Here is a 27,965-nt window from a genome sequence, read left to right as displayed (position 1 = left end):
TCTGTTTTATTATAAAAAGTTTGTAAAAATGAGTTACTGCATGGCTCGCTGTTTCGTGAGTTGAGTTAAAAATCTAGCCATGGAAGTGCAGAAGAAGGTGCGGCTCCACTTGGGACTCATCCCAGTCCAAACTCTCTCTCTCCCTCTCGGTAACAAAACTGAAAATGATAATCTACATTTCTTTCGTTGGTATAATCAACATAATTTAACCTAATGCTGACTGTAATTACGCAGTCTATACTTAAATTGCATTATGCGGTAGACTAACCTTAGCAGTGTGGAGATACGGCTTGCTTACAATGGATACCGCCGTATCACGAACCTCCAGACCTTTGTAATTCTTTAGTTGGTCCATGGTATAAGTGCTTGTCGAGAAGAGGAGATAGTTGACGATGTCTGGATAGGTTACCGACGCCCACAGTTCTAAATTCTTGCTCCATCTGTGTTTCGACAGAGGCATATGGGTCGATATTGTCGATCAAAGCACGCTTTTTGTCGTAACGGTTTCTTGAAACAACCTCTAATGAGCACCGATAACTTTCCAAAGTCTTTTTAGCCATGAAGCATCACTTTTAACAGTCATACGAATATTTGTATAATTCCGGTCTATATGCAAAAGCATTAGCGTGAACGGCGCGTCAGTAGAGTGGACCCATTCAACATGGCCGCATGCCCAGGATGTAGTCACGTGGTCGAAGACAGTCTATTGCGAGTGGGTCTTGAATGTAAACCCCTACAATAAACAACCCCAGGTACACTTACCATTATCCAAGAGTTTATTTTTGATGGGAGTCTTCAATCTCTTGGCCCTCGGATAGAACTTCCGAGTTGTTATAGTGCCAAAAATTTACATACAAAAAGGATCTTATCCATGGAAATGTAGTCTTGGAGACAGATCATATTTGGAATAACTATATGTAGTAACACCTGTTTGGAGAAACGCCATTTGATGAGTAGTTTAAGTGTTTGACGTCACTTTAGAGGGCAGGAGGAATATTTCAGACCTGTGGGAGCCGTAGCCGCCCATCTCCACCAGGTGGCATGTGCACACCACTGTTAGCCATTCTGCTAACATGTCCCCTCAAGTGCCGTTTTATACAAAATTACAATACAAAGTTTTGCCTACATGGATTTTTCCCAAGGTGCTCCTGTTTCCTCCTGCTGCACATCTCAAAACATACAAGTTTTATGACATTATCAAACCAGTAACGGAATCAGAAATGATTTGAAATAATGCCATCATCGTCCATGCATTCCTGAGTTCCAGATGTTTTTCTTCCAAGAGGCTTGAAACCTAGACGTGCATATTTCTTGAGCTTAAAGGGGAAATCCAGGGGTTTGCATTAACAATGTATCCAATATGTCATATAATATGTACTCTATCTTGACAATGTGATGTTAAATCGTCTCTTATTTAATAGTGGTTTGGGAAAATTTTTTATCGCCAATTACGAATTTTCAGGACCACTTCCTTTTTCGCGAGTCACATGACGTGGCCTACGTGGGCATATGTGATGTGCTATTGGATACATTATAAATTCAAACCACTGGATTTCCCCTTTAATATACTTCAATAGTGAACATCTCTGACTACCCCTCCACTCCTGAGCCAGCGCTGTCAAATTTACAAACCTTTGCTCTCACAAGCGTCCCCTCTCCATGGAGGCATCCAAGCCAACGAAAGCTGATGGTCTTAGCCAAATATGGAGAAGGTGGGTACAAAATTGGGTCAAACAGAGGTAGCTGTTAGAGGGGCCTTTTGTGGATACTTGTACTGGATATATATATTTTTTTTTTCATGAAATAGACTTATACTATATATAATTTATACTTGGCGGCACGGTGAATCAGCTGGTAAAGCGTTGGCCTCACAGTTCTGAGATTCCATCCCGGACTCGCCTGTGTGGAGTTTGCACGTTCTCCCTGTGCCTACGTGGGTTTCTTCCGGGCACTCCGGTTTCCTCCCACATTCCAAAAACATGCAACATTAAATGGACACTCTAAATTGACCCTAGGTGTGATTGTGAGTGCGGCTGTTTGTCTCCATGTGCCCTGCGATTGCCTGGCAACCAGTTCAGGGTGTACCCCGCTTCCTGCCTGTTGACAGCTGGGATAGGCTCCAGCACCCCCCCCCTGACCCTCATGAGGATAAGCGGTGAAGAAAATGGATGGATGGATAATTTATACTGAGTTAACGTTAGAAAGTCCCTCTCTGGAGGACTAAATAGTCAACATATGGGACCTTGAAGTCAGCAGCGTTACGGGCAGCATTGGGAAAATTACTTCATGCATATATTGATTAAGAATTTGATTATGTGGGGGGAATATCTGAAGCCATCAAATTGGACTGCAAGAACTTGGCTGGCTTTTAAGATGATTAAGATGTAACCATCTAATCAAGTACAGTGGATGTAAAAATGAAAACTCGTGGTTTTTTGCTTGTGCACTGACACATTTTACCAGTATTTAAAAAATAAAAATTGATTAAATTGCCTATAGATTTTCCAAATTTCTGGATGCAAATCAAGCTTTGTCTTGACAGCAAGAAAAACAAATAGTCCCACCCAGGGCCTGGTAAAAATCAGTGCAGGTGTCCGTCAACATGGTTTACTCAGCAATGTTGTTTCTCAGATCTGTTAAACTGATAGCAGTGAACGTGGAGGAAGGGAAGAAAGGTCAAGATAAGGCACTGCCACTCTTTTGAAAATGGAACTTGAAATGGATTTGAGAGCCGCTTTACTGTTTGTTTATGGGATTAGCGGATTAGCAGAGGATGGACATTCACAGCCGAGACAGGAAGAATGTCTGCAGACCTACTCCACAGTGCACAGAAACATTTTTTTTTTAAAGATGACTTCAAAATTGATTACACTGACTATTCCTCAATGACAGCCACAACATTAGAAACACGTTCGCAATGTAATTCCAAATGATGTATCAAAAAGTCTGCCCTGTAAAGACAGTAATGATTCTAGAACATGCTTTTTATGGCTTTGGACAAGAGTCCTAATAATAGAGAGATTTCAGTAAATGCACACACCTAAAACAAACGTCTGTAATAAACATTTTGCACATTGAGTAACTTTGAAAACTTCAATTTGTCATCTTTATAAATGCCATTTTTAATATTTCATCCATTGGATGTCATTGTATTACGCAAGTCATCGTGTCGTGAGTTCTCAGTAAAAATCAATAATAGAAAAAGCACATTGAACTCCCAAATTCAATCTCCTCAAAAATTGTATGTGGAATTAAAATCTAATCAAATTAAAATCAAAGGCTTGAGTCTGAAACCAAACTGAAACGCTGTGGAATTAACTAAATTTTGGAAATGTGAGACATGAAATCGCCTGAATCTGACAAGAAATGCATTAGCTCCTAATTTGGGGAGAACTTGGAAGGAGCAGAAGAGTGAAAATGAGTGGATGAGTCCAAAAAAAATTTGCTGCAGCTGATCAGCATTCACACGTTTATCATCGCCTAAATCTGGGCACGCATGAAACATCATCATCAGTGACGCAGGGTGGGCTCGCTCCACAGAGACCACTTCCCCACCTACAGTACACACACACTCACACATTGCCTGCACCTCCTTTGCGTGCCTTCCGATTGCCAATAGACCTCGGTGATCACAAAGCCGGGGTCTCAGGGCCAAAACAATTCAAGCGGCGTGAGCGCAAAGGCCGGCATCCTGTGATAGAAGCAGAATCAGCACCTGACACCTCGAAAACAGGAAAAGCATTTCGGCAGGAACACAGATGGGTCAGAGCGTTTTGAGGGAGGAGCAGCGCCCACAACTATATAACAAGTCCGCTTGAGTCCCACCCTCACTCCGCGCAGAAAGGAGACTTAATCATGTCGTACTATGAGGTAAGCTTTGCCCAAACAATTTAGAGGAAGAACAAAAACATTCTTGGTGTGCATTTTAATCCTTGTTTTCTCCAGCATATCCTCTTTGACGACGAATACAACGACACCAGTTCTGGCTCTGGTTACGGGGATATCGGGGCGGATCTGGAGGAGCCTTGTGAAGTGGAGCATGTGATGACCTCTGACTTTCAGCAGATCTTCCTGCCTGTGGTCTATGCCCTCATCTTCCTCGTGGGCATCACTGGAAACGGTCTGGTTGTCTTTGTGCTGGGATGCCAGCGCAGGTGAGGCAGCCGCATGATTCATCCTTTAAATAGTTTTGTTAAAGGCCGAATACATACAGCTGCTTGTTTTTTTTAGGTCCAAATCCAGCCTCACGGACCGCTACCGACTGCACCTCTCGGCTGCCGATCTCCTCTTTGTCTTGGCGCTTCCTTTCTGGGCGGTGGACGCAGCCCTGGCGGATTGGCGCTTTGGGGCGGCCACCTGCGTTGGCGTGCACGTAATCTATACAGTCAACTTGTACGGCAGCGTGCTCATCCTGGCCTTCATCAGTCTGGATCGCTATCTAGCCGTGGTCCGAGCCACGGACACCAACTCGGGCGGCCTGAGGCAGATGTTGGCACACAGAATGGTCTATGTGGGTGAGTGTCTCTCGCTTCACTTTTACACCAGCTCTACATTCTCAACTCCTTTTGTACTGGTCCGCATCAGCGTGTAATCTGTGTTTGCGTCACCCCTGGCTGCAGGTGCCTGGTTGCCTGCCGGTCTGCTGGCCGTTCCGGACTTGATATTTGCCCGAACTCAAGAAGGAGGGGAGGGAAGCACCTTGTGCCAGAGGTTTTACCCGACGGAAAACGCTCCTCTGTGGGTGGCGGTCTTTCACCTGCAACTGGTCCTCGTGGGCCTAGTGATCCCAGGTGTGGTGCTTTTGGTGTGTTACTGCGTCATCGTCACCAGACTTACCCGAGGCCCTCTCGGGGGCCAAAGGCAGAAGCGACGAGCGGTGAGGACCACCATTGCGCTGGTGCTGTGCTTCTTTGTGTGCTGGCTGCCCTATGGAGCGGGCATCTCTGTGGACGCCTTGCTGCGCTTGGATGTGCTGCCCCGCAGCTGCAACCTCGAGGCAGTTCTGGGGGTGTGGCTGGCGGTGGCCGAGCCCATGGCGTTTGCTCATTGTTGCTTGAACCCGCTGCTCTACGCCTTCTTGGGGGCCGGTTTCAAGAATTCGGCCCGCAGAGCTTTAACTCTGAGCCGGGCCTCCAGTTTGAAGGTTTTACCAAGGAGACGCAACGGGGCCTCTACAACCACAGAGTCGGAGTCATCCAGTTTGCACTCTAGCTAGTGTTTGCTTAGCTTGTGTGTGTGTGTGTGTGTGTGTGTGTGTGTGTGTACAGTAATAGAAATGATTTGAGAACTTCAAGAGCAGTCTGCTGGCGGTCTTCTCTCTATTCTCTTGTAAATATTCTTTTTTGGGGGGTTCTTTTCAGTGCTGCTGGGCTTTCACTGTATTGTAATATTTTATAATAAATGTGACAAATTCTTCTCTTGTGTCCTGATTGAAATGACTCAATTACAATAATCACTTGAAGTCTTGACGATACTATCGAATTTATTGCAAAAATAAAATGTGTACTGTACCTGCATTGGCCAAAGCATAATGACCACACTTTAAGTAGAATAATTAACATCTCTGATAGTGAAAAAAACAAAAACAAACTTGGTTATTCACTTTATAACGGCGATATTTTTCTTTCAGACAAGGCAAAATGTGCTATATTAGTCTTAAAAAGTGATGAAAAGGGACAGAAAACGCACAGCTAAAAGCACTTGTAGTAAATCCCAAGGGTATCATCAAGGATGATGCAGGAAGTAATTTCTCTTTATTTGTCCTCAAATTATGTATTAATGACTATTATATTTTTCTGTTTACCAATGCCAGTAATGTATAGTAATGCTCTTTCATTAAATGGCAGAAGGTACATCAAACCTGTGTGTCCAAGTTTTGCCTATACCGCTTATCCTTAGTAGGGTCACGGGCGCGTTGAAGCGCATCCAAGCTATCTTTGGGCGAGAGGTGGGGTACACCCTGAACTGGCTGGCAGCCAATTGCAGGGCACTTATAAATGAATAACCACATTCACACCTACGGGCAATTTAGTCTTCAATCTACCTATAATGCATGTTTTTGGGCGTGTGGGAGGAAACCGAAGTACCCAGAAAAACCCACACAGGCATGGGGAGAACATGCAAACTCCACACAGGCGAGGCTGGATTTGGACCAGGGTGCTCAGAACTGTGCGCCAGATGTGCTAACCAATCGTGCCGCCTGCCAAGACATGTATAACAGAAATAGTCAAGTACGTCAGATTTGTGTTAAATTTAAGGGGCCCAGTTAGACATTATGTGAATAATTTTAAACCATGTCATCATTATTTCATCATGTATAGCTTTTGTGACATTTTTGTTTGGGATGCTCCAACAATATTTTAATATAAAATGGAAGCCTTCGCTCAGTAAAGGTTGGAAGACACTGGAATAATGCGTGGAAAAAAATTACCTCTATAACTAACCACCCACCACGACAGTGGACGTCATAAATTAACATATGAATACAGTTCTGGTTTTGTACTGGTTAAGAGATTATGGGTGACTGCTACTTATGTGAATCATGTTGCAATCAGAAGAAAGGTGTGTAGTGTATAGTATCACTTCACGATATGTGAATAATGCTGCAATCAGCAGAAAGGTGTGTGCCGTACAGTTTTACTTCACGATCAACCAACCAGATCCAAACATCTGAAGCCACCCGATCCGATGCGTTGATACAATAACATTTTCGGTGAAGAATGACGTGTGAAAACGGATGAATGAACCAGATTGCGTGATGATAACGATATTGTTTGTGTGGCCACGTTGGCGTGTGAACACGTGAGATCAGTGATTATCATTTCACCTTGTGAGAGTGCAGGGTGCAAAAAGGGGTCAGGGGGTGCTTTTCGTTTTAACTGTAAGACATATTTGTTCTTATCAGCAGGTTGTGTGATGACCATTGACAAAAAAATAATAATCTGTCGTTTTTTTTTTGTTTGTGTGAAACGCTGTGGTATTGTTCAAAACCTCACCAGGCGAGCCGCAATCTCCTGAGTATTGAGGACATGCCAATACAGCTGAAGATCGATACCCAAATGCTACAGAAGTTCTAGTATGTGGAAGTCAACCAAAATTATGCATCTAAAGTCACACAAAACTTTGTGAAACATCATGGTTATTGCTTAAAGTGTTTGTAATATGTAATTTCAAATGCAAATGATCTTATCTAGACGAAAATATATGTTCAAATGTACCATAAAATGCATAACCTTTTTGATATTTTTACAAAAAAATACATGTGTTTCTGAATTAAAGTCTGTGAACTTTGACCAAGTTTCCCGTGTCTGAAAAATGACTCATTTTGGGGGCGGAGCCTCGTACGTCACTACAGGTGGACCTGCTATTGTGCGACTGGTACTGTCTGGTTATAGCATCAGTTTACCACGTGAAATTATATTTATGGTGAAGCAAGATATCACCAGCTATTGCTCTCAAATTGACGTGACAACAGTTTAACGGATTTCGTTCATTAAAATCCTTATTTGTACAAAATATTACTTAGACTGTGGACTACGTTATCATCTTCTGTTTGTTTTGGTGCGATAATAAACGAGCCTTGTACACGCAAATTAGTGACGCACATCCTCCTGCAGATAGTTTCTCATACAAGCACAGGCAGATCCATCACACTGTGCAATGAACAGCTGGGTGGTCGCGTACCTATTTACTAAATACATGGCGTATGCATAATTTTAAAACAAGACCGAAAATTTTGTATATACATTCAGGATATCAAAGCCTTCACTATTTATCAGTTTATGACTAAACCAAACAAGAACTCCACAAATGCTTACTAGTCTTTGTTTCCAACACGAGATATGTCCTCCTCCCTGCGTCTGACTGCTGGGTCGACACCTGGATCGCCAGCTATTTTGTCTGCATTTGAACGTGTGTTCTGGCTAACTGGCTCAAATTGAGAACCTTTAAGGCCTTTATGAAGCTCGTATTCTTCACTGTCTTTGCGGGACCCTTCAGAATAGTGTTCATCGCTCGAAATATCGGAAAATTCATCGTCGTTCTTACAATGTATTCCAATGCTCGCCATTGTTGATCTCACGTTCCTACTCGGCTCTTTCCGCTTCGTTTTCGGCTTTTTTCGGCGAATACAGCAATCTGCGATAATTTTTTGCCGATAATCGGAAAATAAAAAGTTTTCCTTCGTATTGGAATCCAGATTTGAATTCTGCATAAAAAAACTGTATAATGTTGACGGAAAGGTGCATGGAGGACATTCCATACACTTTAAAGGGCCACTGACACCCAAAACATAAAATTTAGTATGTTTTTCATCCGGAATGACCCCATCCATTTTTTCACGTCAAGTATGAATGTTGCCGTATATTGTCTTTTTCATCTCCCGCCAGGTAAAGTCTCTCTCGGACATTGTGTTGAAGAAGAAGCCGGAAGTGAAGTTTTTTGCAGACGCCTCCAATGGCGGGGTTGTGTATTTACACGTATTGTTCCTGCGAGAGATAAGCTGTTTTTTCTGCGTGTTAGCCAAAATGCCAGCTCGTTGTATTGCTGGATTTTGGATTCACTCTTCACACATTTCCAAAAGACCCGGTTGTCGTGAAAAATGGATTGCACAGGTGCAAAGGACAAGAGCTTTGTGGGTTCTAAATGACAGGTAGGTGTGTACAGCTACTAATAAAAATAATAGTTGGGGGGAACACATAATCCTTCTCTCAGAACGTAACAAAACATCTGCGTACGTAAGTCTTGGATTTTTACACCTGAATTATAGCTCAGCATGTACACATCTGTTATTTCTCATCAAAGTTCTGAGTGAACATACAATATCCATCCATCATCCAAGCCACTTATCCTCACAAGGGTCACGGGAGAGCCAGAGCCTATCCTAGCTGGCATAGGGGCAAAATGTGGACTACACCATGAACTGGTCGCCACTCAGACAGAGGGCAAATATCCAGACCATCACTGAGCGGGAATTGATCCCACACTGCACGCACCAAAGTCAGGCGTGTGTACCACTCCACCATGAGTGATTTACCCACATAATATACATATTTTTTTTAGATGTTTAGATTGAGATGATTGTGAGAAACGCCCATACAGCAATTGACGTATTTAAAGGGGAAATCCAGTGGTTTGCATTAACAATGTATCCAATAGGTCATGTAATTTGTACTCTATCTTGACAATGTGATGTTGAATCCTCTCTCATTTATTAGTGTTTTGAGAAGATTTTTATCGGCAATTACGAATTTTCAGGGGCGCTGCCATTTTCGCGAGTCACATGACCTACATGGGCGTAAGTGACGTGTTACGTGCTGTTCCAAATGCTGCATTAAATGGGACACCATTTATGCCAAGTGCTGATTTCTCGGATTTATCCTCATCTGATGAAGAAATAGCAGTATCAGTTGATCGGGAAGAGGGAGGAATACTTCCAGACAGACATTGTCAAGATAGAGTACATATTATATGACCTATTGGACAGATTGTTAATGCATATCAATGGAGTTCCCCTTTAAAAACTTTGTTGATGGTTAAATTTGCATAACCCTCCGGTCAGTACTTTGTACGTCGCTGTAGATGTTAACACTTGAGCGTGCAACTTTGTCGCCGGCAAATATGGGATTCATCTGGTATTCTACTCAGCGTTCGTGGGAATATTTTATCACACACACACAAGCACAGTGTGCTTCCCACATCACCGCTTCCACTTGGAAGTGAGCGAAACAGAAGCTGGAAGTTTACTGTGCTGTGTTTCCTGGAGCAGAGAGAAGGGATGAAGACCAAGTTGAGAGTTTGGAGGCAGACGGCAAAGCTTTGGTGAAGGGTGCGCTGACAAAAAGGAAAAGAGTCTCACGTGCTACCCATAACCATCACTGTCCAGTTCATGTAGTCTGAGCAACGGTGGAACAATCCCATTTGAACCTGCGGCTTCTTTTTCTCACAGGCCACCACATCATCCCCTTTCTATTCATAGGGCATTCAAAACAGGAAGCACTTCCTGCAACTCATTTTAGGAAAAACAAGCAGCTAAAACAACCGTGCAGCGCAGCACTCTGCAACGCCGGGAGCTGCTATAAACTAAACGTGGCAGCAAAGAGACCCAAAAGGATGTTCAAATCACAGTGATGTGCGAACGGGCTGTAAACATGGAAACAATATCAATCAAGATGACGTTTCCTTTGGTAAAACATACAGCTACAAATGATGAGAACTGAAATAAAATGGTCAGTGCAAATAAACTTCAAGATAAATATTAGTTGGATTGGATCATTTCAATTCATCTCCAACACCAACGTGGAAGATTCCTCCCACCCCCGCACCCTCGATTTTTTAGAGAGAAAGAAAGTAAAGCAACAAACTAAAGTCTGCAGTGTGAGCAGAGATGAGATTTCTGTGTTTGTTTTTGTCGAAAACACTACATTACTTCAACATTGAACTGGGGTTGGATCCCCCACAACCCCCACAAACTTTAACTTGCTTATTCAGAAAAAATTACCACAAAATCATCTGATCATGTTTGTTTTTTTTTTTGTCTTGCAAAACCTCTTCTACTGTGGGAAATATGTGATCCCAATAATCCGTACTTATCCTGTTTATTATATTTCTTCCTCTTGGGAACTTTTGTCTTGGCTTTTGCTTTTTTATATGTTGACACCTGGATAGCTGTTTAAGCAACAATATATCCTTTTAATCCTACTTAACATTACTATTTAGACGATTTAGATGTGATCAAGAGAGTAGCGTCTCTGGCAACAGCATTGAGATACTGGTTTGCCCACTTTCGTGGTCTGCTGGTGGTCTCGCTCTGACACTTCTTGTAAATGTTTACACAAAAATTCCCTGCAGTCCTCTTTGCTACATAAATCATCAAATAATGTTAATTTCAAAGCGTGATTTTTTTTTCTTTACCCCAGACAGGTTTTATTAATACTTAGCACGCACATCCTATGAATGGGCCACACGAGTGCTCTTCTCAAATTACAAAACCCTAACCCATCCATCCCTCTATCCATTTTCTTTTGCCGCTTATCCTAACAAGGGTCGCAGGGAGTGCTGGAGCCTATCCTAGCTGTCAACGGGCTGGGGGTGGGGTATACCCTGAACTGGTTGCAAGTCAATCGCAGGAAACATGGAGACAAACAGCCGCACTCACAATCACACCTAAGGGCAATTTAGAATGTCCAATTAATGTTGAATGGTTTTGGGATGTGGGAGGAAACCGGAGTGCCCGGAGAAAACCCACGCAGGCACGGGGAGAACATGCAGACTCTACACAGGTGAGTCTGGGATCAAACCCTGGACCTCAGAACTGTGAGGCCATCACTTTACAGCTGACCAACGTGCCACTGTGTTATAACGTTGATCTTTATATTGCTTACATATAAAATGTGTCCCGTAGCATTTTCCCGTTTTGAATGTGTAAAAAAAAAAATGGTGAATTTGAATGCATGCATGGCGTGCAGCACAACTCATTTGAAAGAAAAAAGTGTCTTGGAACATAAATAAACACATGTAACCGTCTTTCATTTCCTTCCATGTTTACAATTGTTATTTCCTGTAATGTGATAAATTTTGTTCTAGTTCCTTCACTGTGCGCATACATGTGACATTCATTTTTACAATACTTTCAAAACTTAAAATTGTAAATGTAAGTAGTTCCCTGCACTCTTCAAATGAAAATTTAATAATACACATATAGTACATATATAGATCATACATAATATTGAGTCATCGCATATTGGCACCATTTTATGGGCATGAATTATTTCACAAACTTTTAAAACTGGGTATTTTTAATATATGCAAACAGCTATTTCATTCAGAGCTTCACCACAAAGTGAATTTGAACAATTGCATTTGTCTCTGGATTCAAAAAGGTTTTTCTGCTGACTTTAAGGATGCGGATGCTCTGTTTTGTGCGTGTTGTTTCAAAGGGTTTGCCTACAGGTGGCCCAGGTTCCTTCATAGTCAGACACAGTTTGTCTTGAGTTTCCTGCTACTGAACAATCGTGGGAAAACCAGAGGTCAAGACAAAAAGAGAAAGAAAGACGACGGGGCTTCACCCAAACGGCGTGCAACAACTTCCTGCTGTGTTCCTGGTGGATTAATACAATGTGACAGGCGAAACCAATTGCCTCCTGCAACATTCATAATGACCGCCAAGTGTAGATGGAAACATGACAAGGATACGGGACCCGCAAGAGAGGTGAATTAAATGCTAACATTTTTAATCTGGGAGATGGTGGAAAGAATGAAGCCGGCTTTGGTGAGATTTCTGACGCAGGGGTCTGCGGGGGCTTGATGTTCCTGTGCTCATTGTAAAATGTTGGTGTGTAAACATGGAGTCAGATGAAAGCAATTGTATAGCAAAGCGAGCTAGCTTTGGTGAGAGTATTTCAGAACAATTGATGATTCAAGATGCTGTGGGGACTCGCCCCCCCCGAACCCCAGTCTGGTGGCCATCCAGGCCACCAAACGCAAGGCGTCCGGGTGGACAGGTCAGGAGGACCCGGACGCCAAGCACCAGGGTCCCCACGGGGGCGATTTGGGAGGACGACCTCTGTGGGGAACCAAACGACGAAGCAGGAACCAGGCCGAGGCAGTCAACTGTTCCGGACGAGAGCCTCCCACGCCATGGTTGCGAGACGACCAGGGACTGGTCGCCACCGAGGCTTGGTCAGGAGGCAGCCGTGGATTGGTCACCAACGAGGCCAGGTCCTGAAGCGGCTGGGAGCCCTCAGGAGCGAAGAGGATGATGGAGAGAAGGACCAGAGCCATGACCGGCACCATCACAGCCATCCCGAAGTCTCTCCAGCTCCGGGGTGGCTCCACAGAACTCCCCAGCTCCTCCTGGACAGGAACGTGAGAAGGCGGCGACACCATCGCCATCACCACCTCCTGGACAGCAACGTGAGAAAGTGGCGACACCATCGCCATCACCACCTTCTCCTGGACAGCAACGTGGAAGGCGGCGACACCATTGCCATCACCATCTCCTCCTGGACAGCAACGTGAGAAGGCGGCGACACCATCGCCATCACCACCTCCTCCTGGACAGCAATGTGAGAAGGCGGCGACACCATCGCCATCACCACCTCCTGGACAGCAACGTGAGAAGGCGGCGACACCATCGCCATCACCACCTCCTCCTGGACAGCAACGTGAGAAGGCGGCGACACCATCGCCATCACCACCTCCTGGACAGCAACGTGAGAAGGCGGCGACACCATCGCCATCACCACCTCCTGGACAGCAACGTGAGAAGGCAGCGCCAGTGCCACCTCCTGGACGGGAACATATGGACGTGCCCGTCGCCGTCGGAGCAGGAACAGGGGACGACCGTAGGCCGGTCGGCGACGAAGCAGGAACGGGGAGCGACCGCCGACCGGTTGCTACTGGTACTCCAGGGCACGGACGAGAAGCGGCTGTGGAGACGTCGCCAGTTCCTGGACAGCAACGTGAGGTGGCATCGGGTCGGTCCCCACTGCCACGTGAGCTTGCAGTGCATTCGTTGAAACAGCAACGTGGGTGTGGCGCGGTGGCGAATCCGTTTCCAGGGCGACGTGAACGAGAGTAGGCAGCGAGTCAGTCGAAACTGACACGTGGGCGTGTCTCGGGAGCGGGTCAGTTCCAACTGCCACGTGAACCTGCGTCAGCAGCGAGTCCGTCGCAGTTGTGATGTCAGCGTAGCTCGGCTGGTTCGCCAATCCTTGCTGGACCTGGGCCGTGAGAACCGCCAATTCGGCACTCTGGCGCTCTATCTCCGCCCGCATTTCGCGGTAGAACGCATCGCGATTTGGCTGCTCCTGCTCCCTGTGGGCTGGAAGCTTCGCCACCAGCTTCGGGTCTGCCGGTTTCACCGTTGCCGGCGAGGAGTGGGAGGACGAGGACGGAGTCTTTGTTGCCGCCCCGCGGGAGGTACGAGGGAGCGCCCGACCTGGACGTCTCCTCTGGCCGCCACGCGGAGGTCCCGGGTAGATGGCCAAGCGGGTTCCCTCAAACGGCTTGGTGTACTTGTACCCACCGGGAAAAGACGCTCGGGTGCTGGCAACGCGGGGAGGTGAAACAAACTGACTGGGATGAAAGATCGGACGAGCAGATTCATAATCAGAATAATCGGAGTCGTACTCAAGCAGCCGGTCATACAAATCAAGGTCCTCCTCATATTCCGAAAAGTCAGAGTCTAGAAGAATATGAGGAGCCAGACGGGTCGTGTTCGGGACGTATTCATACCTCACTGGCGGAGCGTAAGACACGGAAGGGGAGGACGTCAAGGAGCCTACCCGGATCGGACAGGCTTGGTCCTCCGGCAGACGGTCTACCTTGCGTCGGTCCCGGCGACGCCAGGTCTTTCCTCCTGGGTCCTGTTTTGACCAGTTCGTTCTGTCACGTCCCATCGGAGCGGGAGTAGGACCCAAATGCAGGACTCGGACGATGCAAGGTAGTTCAGGGAGAAACGTTTATTATATCGTGGTCGGGGATCGGGCATGCAGTCAGGTGCAGCAGCGGTAGTTGGGACGTCGGGCGAAGAGAGCAGGTGAGCGGGCAGGCAGGAGTCGGTACACGGGAGAACGATCAAAGCAGGCAGATGTGTCAAAGGAGTCAGGCTTACGGGGTTGGTCGGAGAACAGGCGTAGGTCGGTACACACGGGTTGTCGATCTGGGATACGGGAGTACTCGAACGGGACATGAAGCTCAACGAACTGGCGCGGACCTGTCGTCATCGGGGTCATATAAATATGCCGGATAATCAGCCCGCATAAGGTGCAGGTGTGCGCCTCCCAATCAGCGCAACCGCGCTGGCACCCGCACAGCCCGGGCTGGAGCGGCAGGATCATGACACCTATAACATTAACTGGATCATGTTCAACAAAAGGCATTTAATAATAATAACAACATCAACAGGGTAGCTAATGGTGCAGTCGTACATTTCCCTGACTTTGTTCCCGGGAGCGTGGTTCAGCTCAACCGAAACCGGCTGGGATAGGCTCCAGCTCAACTGTGGTGTAAAAGAGGACAAGCGATTTTGAAAATGGATGTGACCTAAATGTTTCTACATCCATCCATGTTCTACCGTTTCTCCAGGTTGGGTTGCAGGGGCAGTAGCTTTAGCAGGGATGCCCAAACTTCCCTTTGCCCAGCAACTTTATCCAGCTCTTCCGGAGGGATCCCGAGGCATTTCCAAACAAGCCAAGAGACGTCGTGTCTCCAATGTATGCTGGGTCATCCCCAGAGTCTCTTTCTGGTGGGACATGCCCGGAACACATCACCAGGGAGACGTGCGGGAGGCATCCGAATCAGATCCCCCAGCTACTTAATCTGGCTCCTCTCAATGCAGCTCGATACTGAGCCCATCCCACATGACCGAGCTTCTCACCCAATCTCTATGGAGGAGCCCGGACACCCTTCATAGGAAACTAATTTGGGTTACTTGTATCCAGGATCTTGTTTTTTCCGTCACAACTCACAGCTCATAACCATAGGTGAGGGTAAATTGAGAGCTTCACCCTTCGATTTAACTCCCTCTTTACCACAACGGACAGATACAAAGTCTGCATCACTACATTCCTCAACTTTCTCAGTCCTTTTTTCACACCAGTCCCAGCTTTTTTTGGAACGTGTCTCAGCCATAAAATTCAAAGTTAAGGATTATTTACTAAAAACAAAGTTGATGAATTTTAATTAATTATTTAAACACTTTGTCTTTGTGTATAAAATTAAATATAGGTTGAACATGATTTCCAAATGATTGTATTCTGCTTTTATTTGTTTAACATGGCGTCCCAACATCATAGGGATTGAAATCGTACGTAGTATAATTCTGGCCTGCTTATCACTGTCAACTCCTTCTGATCAATTTCTGACTAATACCAGTATGAATAGTCACTCTTGACTACTCATCAACACTGATTACCGATACCACGAGTCCTTATGATACATAAAATGTTAAGTAACACACTGAGTGATAATTGTGAACCAAGACATTTCTTTCTCTCTGATGCCCAAGATGATTTGCCAATGTGTCAAATCGCCACAGTGTACACCCAACTACAGAGGAGGAGGACTTCCTGAACATCATTTTTTTTTTTTTTTTTGCTCTAAGTCTCGACAGCTGGGATCAGCAGCCTTCAGGAGTAACCAATACATAAAAAAAAGTCTGATATTGGCACGAACCAAAAAAAGACTTGGTATCGGTGCTCAGCCATCACTTGTAAAAATTTTAATTAGTCTTACACTCGACAGGATTACACTGATATGGTTAAAATAGCTTTAAAAGGTGACAGTATTTATATTTTTAAGTGTTGAGAAGGGGAAAAATACTGACAGATTTATAGACACATACACAAACAAAAGAGAGCCAGCTGATCTTTTTGCTGTTTACAATGATTAGAACATTAATGCCTTCAGTGTTATGTAATTTCCGGTGCACTCTTTTAGTTTGTTCTTTAGTTTTACATATGTAATACTGGCCACCATTACTTTGGCTTTAATGTACTTTGTGCAGCCAGGTCATCATTGGAAATAAAAATCGTTTCTCAGTTGCCTTACCTGGAAAGATTAGATAAATTAAAAAAAAATAAGAGTGGCACCTGTCAAGGCTAAGCTATGCATATCTAAATTTGCCACGTTCATTTCTATTAATTGAGTTAAGTGTGCTTTTTTGTGTTTAAAATGAATGTTTTTTTGGTCTTGTTCTTTGATTATATTAATTTGGTGTGCAATTCATTTTGTGCACTAATAAAATAAATATCTGTTTTGACTATTTTTCTTTCCAAATAAAAAAAGGTTGGGTAAATACAACCACTGCATTTATAGCGATACATGTACAAAATACATCAGAACGTTTATATATGCGTATATGCTCACCTTTTAAATGTTATTTCCACTTCCATTGTTGTGATTGTACAGCTTTTGTACAATCGTATGTAGCACAATATGCAGGCATCCTTGTGATTTTGGATTTCTTGCTTTCCACAACACTTTGCCCTTACTAGCTTAGCATTGCTGTCAGTCCATTGAATCTATCTAATTTAACTATCTATGAGCCTCCCGGCAAACCTCCTGCATTTCAAGAGGGTAAACACTTGATTGGTTCTAAACGCTGGTATATTTACATGTCGGCTCTCATTGGGCTAAATTAGCGCGCCAAACATCACGTGGTGTAGCTTTTCGCGCGAAACTGCCCAGTGGTGTGGACCTCGTTGTCTTTGTCTTCGCCGGAGCTGTACTGTTACATTTTTCTAGAGTTATTTGCCCGCTTTTGGATTCATAATCAATATGGATGTTGCCCCAGCGACCGCAGAGAATGCCGCGGAGCTAGTGAAAGATGAGTTGGCGGACAAGTGTCAGAAGTTATTCCAGGCTTTTTTGGAGGAGTAAGTCCAACACTACTTGCAATCTGCGTTGTTGTCATGTCATCTAGCTGGATGGTGGGTTAAAAGTACTCAGTCTGGAAATAAAAAGAGTGGTGGAAGTACTGATTCGCTTTCTTAATTTATGGAAAAGTAAAAGAAATGCGCGACTTCGGTTAATAAACCCAATTTGTATTCTGAAAAAGTACGTGTATACTGTCTTGTTTCTCAATGTAGGGATTAAAAGTTAGATGTTTAATGTAGAAAAGAACCCTCAGGTAATATACAGCTACTGAAGTACAGGAAGAAAGTGTTTTTGCACATAGTTGCTTCCAATCACACCAATAATACGTGTTTTTCCGTAGGTTCCAGACTTCGGATGGAGAAGTGAAGTATGTCCGGGAAGCTGAGGAGCTGATCCGGCCAGAAAGGAACACACTGCTGGTTAGCTTCATTGATCTTGAGGTCTTCAACCAGGAGCTAGCAACCACCATCCAAGAAGAGTATTACAGGTGTGGATTCCTTTAAAAATGCATTTTCAACGACCTCTAATATATATTTGGCCAAAAATATCTCTACTGTATATTACTTTGTGTTTCTACCAAACACTTTTGAGGTCAAACTGAACACGATGCGAGAAGATGAAACACTATGACAATGTCTCAAGGTAGCAGGTAGTAACGTATGCATGTGTTTAATGCTACTTTGTGTTTTCAGAGTTTACCCCTTCCTTTGTCGGGCCGTCCACAACTTTGCGAGGGATCATGGAAATGTTCCTCTCACCAAAGAGTTCTACGTAGCCCTTGAAGATCTGCCTACGAGACACAAGTAAGATTCATATACACTCTTCAGAAGAAGTTCGGCATGTTCAGCTTTTGGATAAAAATTCTGGATAAGCCAAAAAGGCATTAGAACCAATGATTGAAATCAATCTGGTCCTGACAACATTGAAGATGCAGTATGAGTTATAGCCGGAACAATTCAGTTTTCCCCATTTTTTTTTTTTTTTTAATTACTTAACTGAAAACTAGAATTATTTTTTTTTCTGTTGGTTAGCTTGACTGACAATCTGTCTTTTAATCTGTGAAACCCTAATTTTGAGATTGGAATGTCAATTTCTCTGTGACCTTGAGGATTCGTGAGCTGTCATCCATGCGAATCGGGACCCTGGTGAAGATTAGTGGTCAGGTTGTAAGGACGCACCCGGTCCACCCTGAACTGGTGACCCGCCGCCATCTTGCGCATTTTTCCGGTGAGGTAAGCGACGTTGCGTTACGACTGTCTCGTGGGATTCAGGTGAGCGGCACCTTCCTGTGCATGGACTGTCAGGCGGTGATCAAAGACGTCCCTCAGCAGTTCAAATACTCGCCGCCCACCATCTGCCGCAACCCTCGCTGCAGCAACCGCTCACGCTTCCACCTCGACACTCACAAGTCCAAGTTCATTGACTTCCAGAAGGTATCTTAAATTTCCTTACTGCGTGTGTGCGAGGGGTTGACGAAGCCATCCATCTTGTGCTATTTTCAGGTGCGTATCCAGGAGACTCAAGCTGAGCTGCCCCGTGGTTCGATCCCGCGCTCCCTGGAGATCATTCTCAGAGCAGAGGCAGTGGAAACTGCTCAGGCCGGTGACCGGTGTGACTTCATCGGGACACTCGTTGTGGTGCCGGATGTCTCGCAGCTCAGCACTCCTGGTATTGTTTTAAATCTCCCTTCTCTTTCTCACTTTTTCCCTTTTCTTTTTCTTTTTTTTAACATCCAATTGTTTGGATTCCCCTCCCAGGTCTGCGAGCGGAGACCAGTACCAGGGTTGGCGGACCTCAGCGCTCCGAGGCCGAAGGTCTGAGGGGATTGAAAGCTCTGGGAGTCCGAGAGCTGTCCTACAGATTGGCCTTTCTGGCCTGTAATGTCACTCCCACCAACCCGCGGGTAAGAATGAAAACAATATAGGTACAACCAAATACTTTGTTCAAAATTTCCAACCATTTTTACAGTACACAATAATTAAAAAAAACAGTTGCAGTCAAATTTCCACAATAACTGTGACTTGGGATACTGCAATAATGGTTTTTTCCCCACAGGATAAACAATATATACCTGCGAGTATTATGCTTGACTACCTGTTTTGCTACATCTTTTGTGTTCAAATATCGGTTGTTTAGAGCTGTACGATATTGACAAAAATGTAAATCACAAAAGGGGTAATTTTATTTCCCAACAATGTTGTATATCCAGAAATATTTTTCCTTAAAATTATATGAAGTGTGGCAATTTTCTGTAAATTTTTAACTTTTAAAAAAACTAAACATTTGTGTTTACTTAGACTATGCAATAAATTAATTAATAAATAAATATAAAGTGGTCAATAAAACACCATTTGAAAATATCTGATGTGATAACCATTTTTTGAAGAATACGGTGAAGTGCAAAGAATGAAAATAACTACAACGCGGTGATTCAGGTTGCAAATTTTGACTATGCCCACCATTTATCCAGTCAATGAAGTGTTTCAAAAGTTGTTTTACGAACTCAAATGTGTCACTTGTTGGGAAGAAAAAACGTCCTGTGGGCGCTACATATGCAAAAAAAAAAAAAAAGAAAAGTAATCAGAAGGCGCAAATACTTTTTCAAAGCACTGTGGGTGGAAGCCGTGTTGGGGTTTTGTGCTGAGCTGTAAATGAAGTGAATGCGGCAGAAGCATAATAGTCCAGTAAAAAAAAAAAAATTACAGAATACCGAGGAAAATGTAACTATAGATGAAAATTACCTTTTTTGCTAAATCCGGAGCACGTTTTCATGTCTTTTGATATTAATGTATGTTCACATTATCCATAAACAAAAACAAAAAAAAAAAGCAATATAGCTTCATATTGTATATGTGATATTTTACATTGTGTGTTGGTATTAAATTAGTGGAAGGCAAAGTTGTGTAGTTGTTTTAAATACTCTGTGTGTCATTCTCTATTTTGTTTTGTTAGACCGTAAACTGAACTGGTAGGGGCACGAAAACAGGTTCAAGCCTTTTGTTTTTTTTTGTGTTTTTTTTTTTTTTCCCCCCAATCAATTGTTCACTATCTGGCCAACTGCTGTTTATAGTCAAGTCAGTTGAGTTCACTGCCACTACTCGTACGCATCTCGCAAAACTCCCCATGTCAGATCAGCAGTATTTCAAGGCAGACAACGAATTCCACTTGTAAGGCGAGATACCCGTGTAGCGCTTGAGCGACCGCTGGATTCCAAATGCAAATCATCTCTTGTAGTTTGGCGGCAAGGAGCTGCGGGATGAGGAGCAAACGGCCGAGAGCATCAAGAGCCAGATGACCGAGCGGGAGTGGGAGAAGGTCTTTGAGATGAGTCAAGACAAAAACCTGTACCATAACCTGTGCACCAGCCTCTTCCCCACCATCCACGGTCAGCACCAGAGGAGTCCCTCCCCATCGGATGACAATTGGGGGGAGTTGTTTTGTGAAGATGTTCACTGTTTGTGCTTGTGCAGGCAATGACGAGGTGAAGCGTGGCATCCTGCTGATGCTGTTTGGGGGCGTTCCTAAGACCACCATGGAGGGAACCTCGCTGAGAGGAGACATCAATGTCTGTGTTGTTGGAGACCCCAGTACTGCAAAGAGCCAATTCCTTAAGTAGGTGTACAAACAACACTATAATGAAATAAATGGTGTAGCAGTGATAAAACTAGTGCGGGGTTTCTTCGCATTTTGCGTGTGGACAAACCCTGACCTTGCTGTGTGCGCAGGCACGTGGAGGAGTTCAGCCCGAGGGCCGTGTACACGAGTGGCAAAGCTAGCACCGCTGCAGGTCTGACTGCAGCTGTAGTCCGAGATGAAGAATCCCACGAGTTTGTAATTGAGGCTGGAGCTTTGATGCTGGCTGACAATGTGAGTTTGCCAGTTTAATTTATTGTGCAGTTATTGATGAAACTTGAATTTCTTCTGTGCTTGGAATGCATGCACAGTGTGGTTTACTATATGCTCAACAACAATGGATTTTACTATTTCCTTCACCTGAACGTTAACATCAAAGTAATTCCCGTAATATTCCTGAATGCAATTGATTTTTAACAAGCGTTTGCCTTTTAGGGTGTGTGCTGCATTGATGAGTTTGACAAGATGGACCTTAAAGACCAGGTGGCCATCCATGAGGCCATGGAGCAGCAGACCATCAGCATCACTAAGGCTGGTGTCAAGGTGAGAGTGTGCATTGATGTCAATCCAAAGCATTTTTTTTTTAAATAAAAATGTTGACAGCGGTATTTGGTTTTCGGTAGCTACATACCCAAATGACGGAGTGGGTCAAAGTTAACATTAAATACGGCAAGGGAGCAGAAATTTATTAGATCTGTCATGGATATTTTCCATGGCCATTAGTGGGAATTTAATTGGATGAATGGTAATATATGAGAAATGTATTAATTTGAATGTTGGCTCCGAATAGGGACTTAAATATTCAGTACTTAGTGCAAACACATTTTGAGCATAATCCTCATAGCTTAGGGGTACCTCAATTTGCGAGTTTTCTTATTGTTTTACGATCTCTTGTTAATGTCCTCGTGTGTGGGCAATGGGAGGTATTTATTTTGATTCTGAAAGGAAAACAAAATATTTATTAAATTTCCCATCATTCTCGTGCAAAGTTTCAGATTTGGAATGTGTGCATAATTCATATTAACCGGCCATGAAATGTACATTTCCACCCCTCTGCAGTCCTTGGTATGGCAGTACTTACTGTAAGCATGCCACACAATGATGTGCTTTTAAACCACTGCAAGAACTAGTTACTCGGGTGCCGTTTATCATCCTAAAATGTTCTATTTACCTTCTTCCCATTATTAAAACCAGACTAAATCTTCCATCTTCTCCAGGCCACCCTGAACGCTCGCACATCCATCCTCGCGGCTGCCAACCCTGTCAGTGGGCGCTACGACCGCAGTAAGAGTCTGAAACAGAACGTTAACCTGACCGCCCCTATAATGAGCCGCTTCGACCTCTTCTTCATACTGGTGGACGACTGCAATGAGGTCAGTAGCTCTTCTCATCTGCAGCGGCTGGCCGACATTGGCCACATGGCAGTGAACTCTTGTTTATTGTGGTTAGGTTTCAGCAATTAAATTGATTATACAAATTTATGAGTTTCATATATGCAATGCTAGTTTGTGATAATTAGGAGGGGTCTGGATACATTATTTATCCCCTTAAGATCACCATCCACACAGTCTACACTACCACATCTACTCTATTACACATGGGTGATGTTCTCTGTTTTAATATATGTCAACAACACCCCATGCAAAAAAGTGTAAAAAGGGGATTTTTCTCCCTTGGACATTAGGACCATTCCTCACACTTGCTCTCCTGGCCTGTCGTTAGTGACAAGCATTATAGGAACACAAATGTCACTGTGGTGAGCTTTTAAAATACAGTACTGGACTGTAGTTGTAGGAACTCAAGCTGAACATTGTTCTTTACTTGTTTTCATTGCTGTTAATATGAGTTTGTGCATTAGCGATTCATTGGGCTAAAGTTGGTATTTGTGAATGTATTCAGCTGCCAGGCAAAAGAACGAGAGGAAGACCAAAGGAAAGGTTGATGGATGTTGTGAGGGAAGACATGAGGCCAGTGGGTGTTGGATAGGAAGATGCACAAGATAGGCTTAGATGGAAATAAGCCCAAAGGAAAAGAAGAAGATTCCATGAAACTCTCTAACAGTAGCTTTCCAGTCATGTTCTCTGATCCTCAATCAATTTGGTGACTTCTCAAATTCTTATGGCATTTCAATGCATTCTGAGCCACTGACAGTTTGACAGATTTGAGTGGTTTTGCACCTTATTAGGTACATAAGATGCACCATTATGTTTCAAAATATGGCTGTGAGCAGATATTTGGAGCATGAAAGTAAAAAAAGCCTTAAAGTTCCACTGTCATGAAAGGATTTTTAGTATGTTATTAATGTAAAAAAAAAACAGTATGCAGCCAGTATGACCCCATCTGTTTTTTCACCACAAAAATATGATTTTGACGTATATGGATTTTTGTAAATCTTGCTGTGAAAATCCTCTCGAGGAATTTGTTTTCCAGAAGAAGCAGGAAGTGGCTTTACAGGGCAGTAGCGCACTCAGACGGGCTCGTATGTTTCTATTAGTTTTACCTGCAGGAAGGTAGCTCTTTGTTCCTTCGTGTTAGCCAAAATGCCGGCTCGTTGTATTGTTGGATATTGCTGGAACACTCGGGAGGATGGATTCCCTCTTCATACTTTTCCAAAATACCTGGTTTGTCGTGAAAAATTAATTGCACGGGTGCAAAGGACGAGAGCTTTGTGCGTTCCAAATGACACGTAGGTGTGTATAGAGCTACCAAAAAAAAAAAAAAAATAGTTGGACGTAATCCGTAAGTCAGGGGTGCTAAATGTATCGATGTGCCACCCCAGCCGAAGCGGTGATCGGCGGACGCGGCGCCGCCGGGGTGCCTCATCTCCACCGCGGAGAGGGATCGGACGGAGAGGCGGTTTGGCTGCAGTGTCGTCGTCGCTCGCAGGCGGCGTCATCGTTGCTGGCAGCCTCGGGGGCCGTTGTTCATCGCCACCGCGAGGTGGATCAGGCGGGGAGGTGGTTTGGCCATGATCCGCATAGCATCTAAATATGGCTCAAAACGATAGTGTATTATTGCCCCGGTCACTTCACTCAGTTGTGAGATGTTCCCTTCTTCAAAAAGAGCTTTTGTGTCAGAAGGGGTGTCGGGAAAAATCCAAATATATCTGTTCGTCTCCCATAGTAGGTGTGTTTTCAATGGCGAATGTCTTGGTGTGACTTCAAAGACGGTAGATGCAGGTAATATGACAACCACTCGGATGTCGAATGAGAGTTCCGCAACTTTGCGCATGGATGACGCACTCTCCGCTCATATTTAGTTTTTCATATGGACATTTTTAGTGAATAATGTTATGTATTTTTCATTACAATATCTATTTTAGAATGTTTATAGACGGGACACTTGACGTTTAACCAATATTTTAACCCTTAATATAATTTGCATGTATTATTTGGGTTAATCTGGAATGTTTTTGTCTCTATAAATGATGATAGACTTTTCTGAAGTTTTTTTGCTGTCATAGAAAACAGTGTCAGTGCTCTTTAGAGGTTGCTATGGCTTCAATTGTCCACCAGATGTCACAGTCACTGAAGTCCTGAAGTTCTAGCGCTTCATGTGGCTTCACTTGCCCACCACTAATAACCCAACTCATCTTATGTGTATTACTGCCATATAAAATCACAATTGGCACCACTGATTCTGATAGCCAACAAACGTAACTGTAACAGCACTTCACTGACCTCTAAAATAAATGTGATTCACAGAATCGGCAAAGTACAGGAGGTGAACCATGATCTACCGAGTGATTTACTGCGTGTTCTGTGTACTGCAGGTCACGGACTACGCCATCGCCAGACGCATTGTGGATCTCCACTCACGTGTGGAGGAATCTGTGGACAGGTTGTACACTTTAGATGAAATCCGAAGATATCTGCTGTTTGCCAGGCAGTTCAAACCAAAAGTGCGTGCAATATATCTTGTTTGTCTGTTGCGTGACAATTTCTCATTAGTAAACGAGGCGTGTTGCCCCCCCCCCCCCCGGCCACTTTTCTACAGATTTCCAGCGAATCCGAGGAGTTCATCGTCGAGCAGTACAAGCGTCTCCGCCAACGCGACGGTTCGGGTGGCGTGACCAAGTCAGCCTGGAGGATAACTGTGCGACAGTTGGAGAGCATGATCCGACTTTCAGAGGGCATGGCCAGGATGCACTGTTGTGATGAGGTGGGAGAAAAATACAAAAGGTTCTCTACCAAAAAAAAAAAACGAGAAAACAAGTTGTTGTTTATTTTTCTTCCCCCATTTCGTGAACACAGGTGCAACCCAAACACGTGAAGGAAGCGTTCCGTCTTTTGAATAAGTCCATTATCAGAGTGGAGACACCCGACATCAACCTGGAGCAAGATGACGAACAAGAAGACGAAGAGCTGCCGGAGGAAGGTGCTGACTGGTGTCACATATTACCACACACACGCCTTCATATTGATACAACTCATAAGTGTTTTTCCCACCTGTTTGCATTTCATCTGTATTTTTAAGCCATCATTTTTTCTTTATTCTTTTTTACACTATATGTATGTAATCCCTTCACTGGACTACTTGGCACTGTAATAATGCTTTCTCAGCTATGACTCTGTATTCAAAAGACCAAATTTCCCAATTGTGTAAACAAAGATTTGGCTCATTTTGACCCCCTTAAATTGCAGGAAACATCCCGAACGGAGTTAATGGCAATGTCAACGGAATGAACGGCCACGTCAACGGTGTCAGCGGCGGTCACATCAACAGCGTGAACGGCCTCGCTGAGCCTGGCAGTCAGTCCAAACCGTCCCTGCGGCTTTCTTTCGCCGAGTATCAGCGCATCTCCAACTTGCTTGTCCTGCATCTACGCAGATCAGAAGAAGGTACGACCATCCCCTTTTTCCACTATACCACGGGTGGGCAAACTACGGCCCGCGGGCCGCATCCTGCCCGTTGACAGGCTCACTCCAGCCCGCCAAAGCTTGTTCGGGAATTGCCCGAATTATACCAATACCAATATCATGAATGACTGCGTTTATTTTACCTTGTCTATACTGCCAAGTGGTTGCGCCAAAGTGGCGCAGTAAAAACAAGAATATACTGACTGGAGTTTGGCTGTTCTGTGTACTGAGCTACAACACTGAACTCTTCTTCAACCAAAACGATTAAAATTCAATAATGAGTATTGAACAGCAACTTCCTCCAGCTCATTGCTTCTTACAATAAAAGGAATTTATTGCTGTTGCACAATCTTCTTCAGCCATTTTACATCATTTGACAAATTTCAAAGGCTGCATATTTGTATCATAAAACTGCAAAGACGTGCATGATTTCACTTTTGTCACACTAGTTTTATTTTCCTTTCTAAAAAATGTATGTTGTTCTTGTCACTTTTTTTATTTACATATAGGTACTAGTATTAGTGGTGGGTTAAATGCACAATGCATCGATACACGTTCACTGGAGCACTACATGCGTTAACATTGTTGTGTATTTAAAGGTAAGAAAAGGCGGGGAGATTAAAAAAAAAAAAAACTACATGGAGCGACCTCGGCTACCGACCGTCCTTCGTTGACGTCCAGCTCGGCATGGCTTTTCTGCAACCTTTCTGTCACAACACTAATCGGTTTTCTTCTGTCCTTTACTGTAAATCTTGAGAGAAGTGTACTGAGAATGTTGATGTTTAGGTACTTACCGTACTGTGATGTCATGTCAATTCTGCTGATTTAACACTGAGTTATTTGTACATTTTGATGTTACAGTAACTTGTGTGGTGTACATTCTACATTTGTGTTCTACATGTAGACTTCCAATTTCATAGGTAAATGCATAGTTGTCAAAAATGGGGATTTAAATGTTACATCAACTGCTCAAATTGTTTTTGCTGACCTTGTTCGCAGCTGAGGAGGAGGAGGAGCTGAAGAAAAATGCAGTGATCAACTGGTACCTGAACGAGATTGAGTCCGAGATCGACTCTGAGGAAGAGCTCATCAATAAGAAGGGACTGATTGAGAAGGTCATCCACAGGCTGGTGCACTTTGTGAGTCCATCCGCTGCACAAAGAATTACAATTCCGATGGGCACGTCTGATCCCGTGACTTAATCCGCTGTTTGTGCACTTGGCTAGGATCACATCCTTATCGAGCTGTCTCAGTCTGGCCTGAAGGGCTCCGGGACCGCGACCGCGGAAGAAGAGGTGGTTCTGGTCGTCAATCCCAACTATACCCTGGAGGACTGAACTCCTCTCCCTCCTGCTGCTTCGTTTTCCTTTATACAAAATCAAACTCTGATGTCAAAGTTAAAAAAAAAAAAAGTTTGTTTCCCCATTTTTTAAATAAATGCTCGTATATAAGACTGCGTAACTGTAGCGTTGGACATGGTGACTGTTGTACAAAGGTTTGTCACATTTAATGTAAATAAACTGTCCTGAGTTGTGTAACAGGTGATCATCAAAATTGTTGTCACTGTGACATGGTAATAATGTGCTTTAAGTCAATAAAAGAATGATGCTCATGTTACCTTATTGTTTCTACCTTATTACGCATCATCTAGGCATTTTCATAGCGTTTTCCTCAGTTTGGCTGCAAACTGTCAAAGCTTACTGAGTGGTGATGTAAGTCAATGGTGTTCAAACTCATTTTTATAGTACCCCACATCGAAATTGTGGTTTCCCCTCAGTGATGAGCCTGTGACTGATGCAGCCAGCAGTCTTTCAGTTGTGGCTCAACAATTTAAGCAGCAAAGACCACAATTAATGCTTAATATAAAAGTAAGTTTCTTTCAGCTTGTCCCTTTCGGGGTCGCCACAGCGTGTCATCTGAGATGAACGCACATATATGTTCGGCACAATTTTTACGCCGGATGCCCTTCCTGACGCAACCCTTCTCAGGGAGTGGAGGCCCAGTGGGATACGAACCCACAACCCCTGGCTTACCAAACCAGTGCTCTAACCACTGCGTTACAGGGCCTCTCAATTGATGCTTAATATCTGTTGG

The 27,965-nt window shown here is 43.9% G+C and overlaps 2 protein-coding genes across 2 annotated transcripts; both read left to right on the top strand.

Annotated features, from left to right (window-relative positions):
- The first annotated feature begins 65 nt into the window (after positions 1-65).
- LOC133511434 (C-X-C chemokine receptor type 4-like) lies at positions 66-5,365 on the top strand. The gene is made up of 4 exons (XM_061840351.1): positions 66-3,870; positions 3,946-4,154; positions 4,231-4,514; positions 4,620-5,365. The coding sequence occupies exons 1-4, from the start codon at positions 3,856-3,858 to the stop codon at positions 5,213-5,215; spliced, it is 1,104 nt and encodes a 367-aa protein (XP_061696335.1). The 5' UTR covers positions 66-3,855; the 3' UTR covers positions 5,216-5,365.
- Positions 5,366-17,134: 11,769 nt separating this feature from the next.
- Positions 17,135-27,488, top strand: mcm6 (minichromosome maintenance complex component 6). The gene is made up of 18 exons (XM_061840308.1): positions 17,135-17,378; positions 17,720-17,866; positions 18,072-18,182; positions 18,488-18,575; positions 18,651-18,812; positions 18,882-19,047; positions 19,137-19,282; positions 20,614-20,764; positions 20,850-20,991; positions 21,105-21,246; positions 21,448-21,555; positions 22,230-22,385; positions 24,785-24,913; positions 25,009-25,173; positions 25,266-25,389; positions 25,656-25,853; positions 26,871-27,010; positions 27,098-27,488. Exons 1-18 carry the CDS (start codon positions 17,281-17,283, stop codon positions 27,206-27,208), a joined length of 2,484 nt encoding a protein of 827 aa, XP_061696292.1. The 5' UTR covers positions 17,135-17,280; the 3' UTR covers positions 27,209-27,488.
- The last annotated feature ends 477 nt before the right edge of the window (positions 27,489-27,965 follow it).

The sequence above is a fragment of the Syngnathoides biaculeatus genome, chromosome 13 (assembly GCF_019802595.1).
Source record: "Syngnathoides biaculeatus isolate LvHL_M chromosome 13, ASM1980259v1, whole genome shotgun sequence".
NCBI lineage: Eukaryota > Metazoa > Chordata > Actinopteri > Syngnathiformes > Syngnathidae > Syngnathoides > Syngnathoides biaculeatus.
Note: the sequence above shows the minus strand (reverse complement) of the source record. Positions and strands in the feature narration are given on the sequence as shown.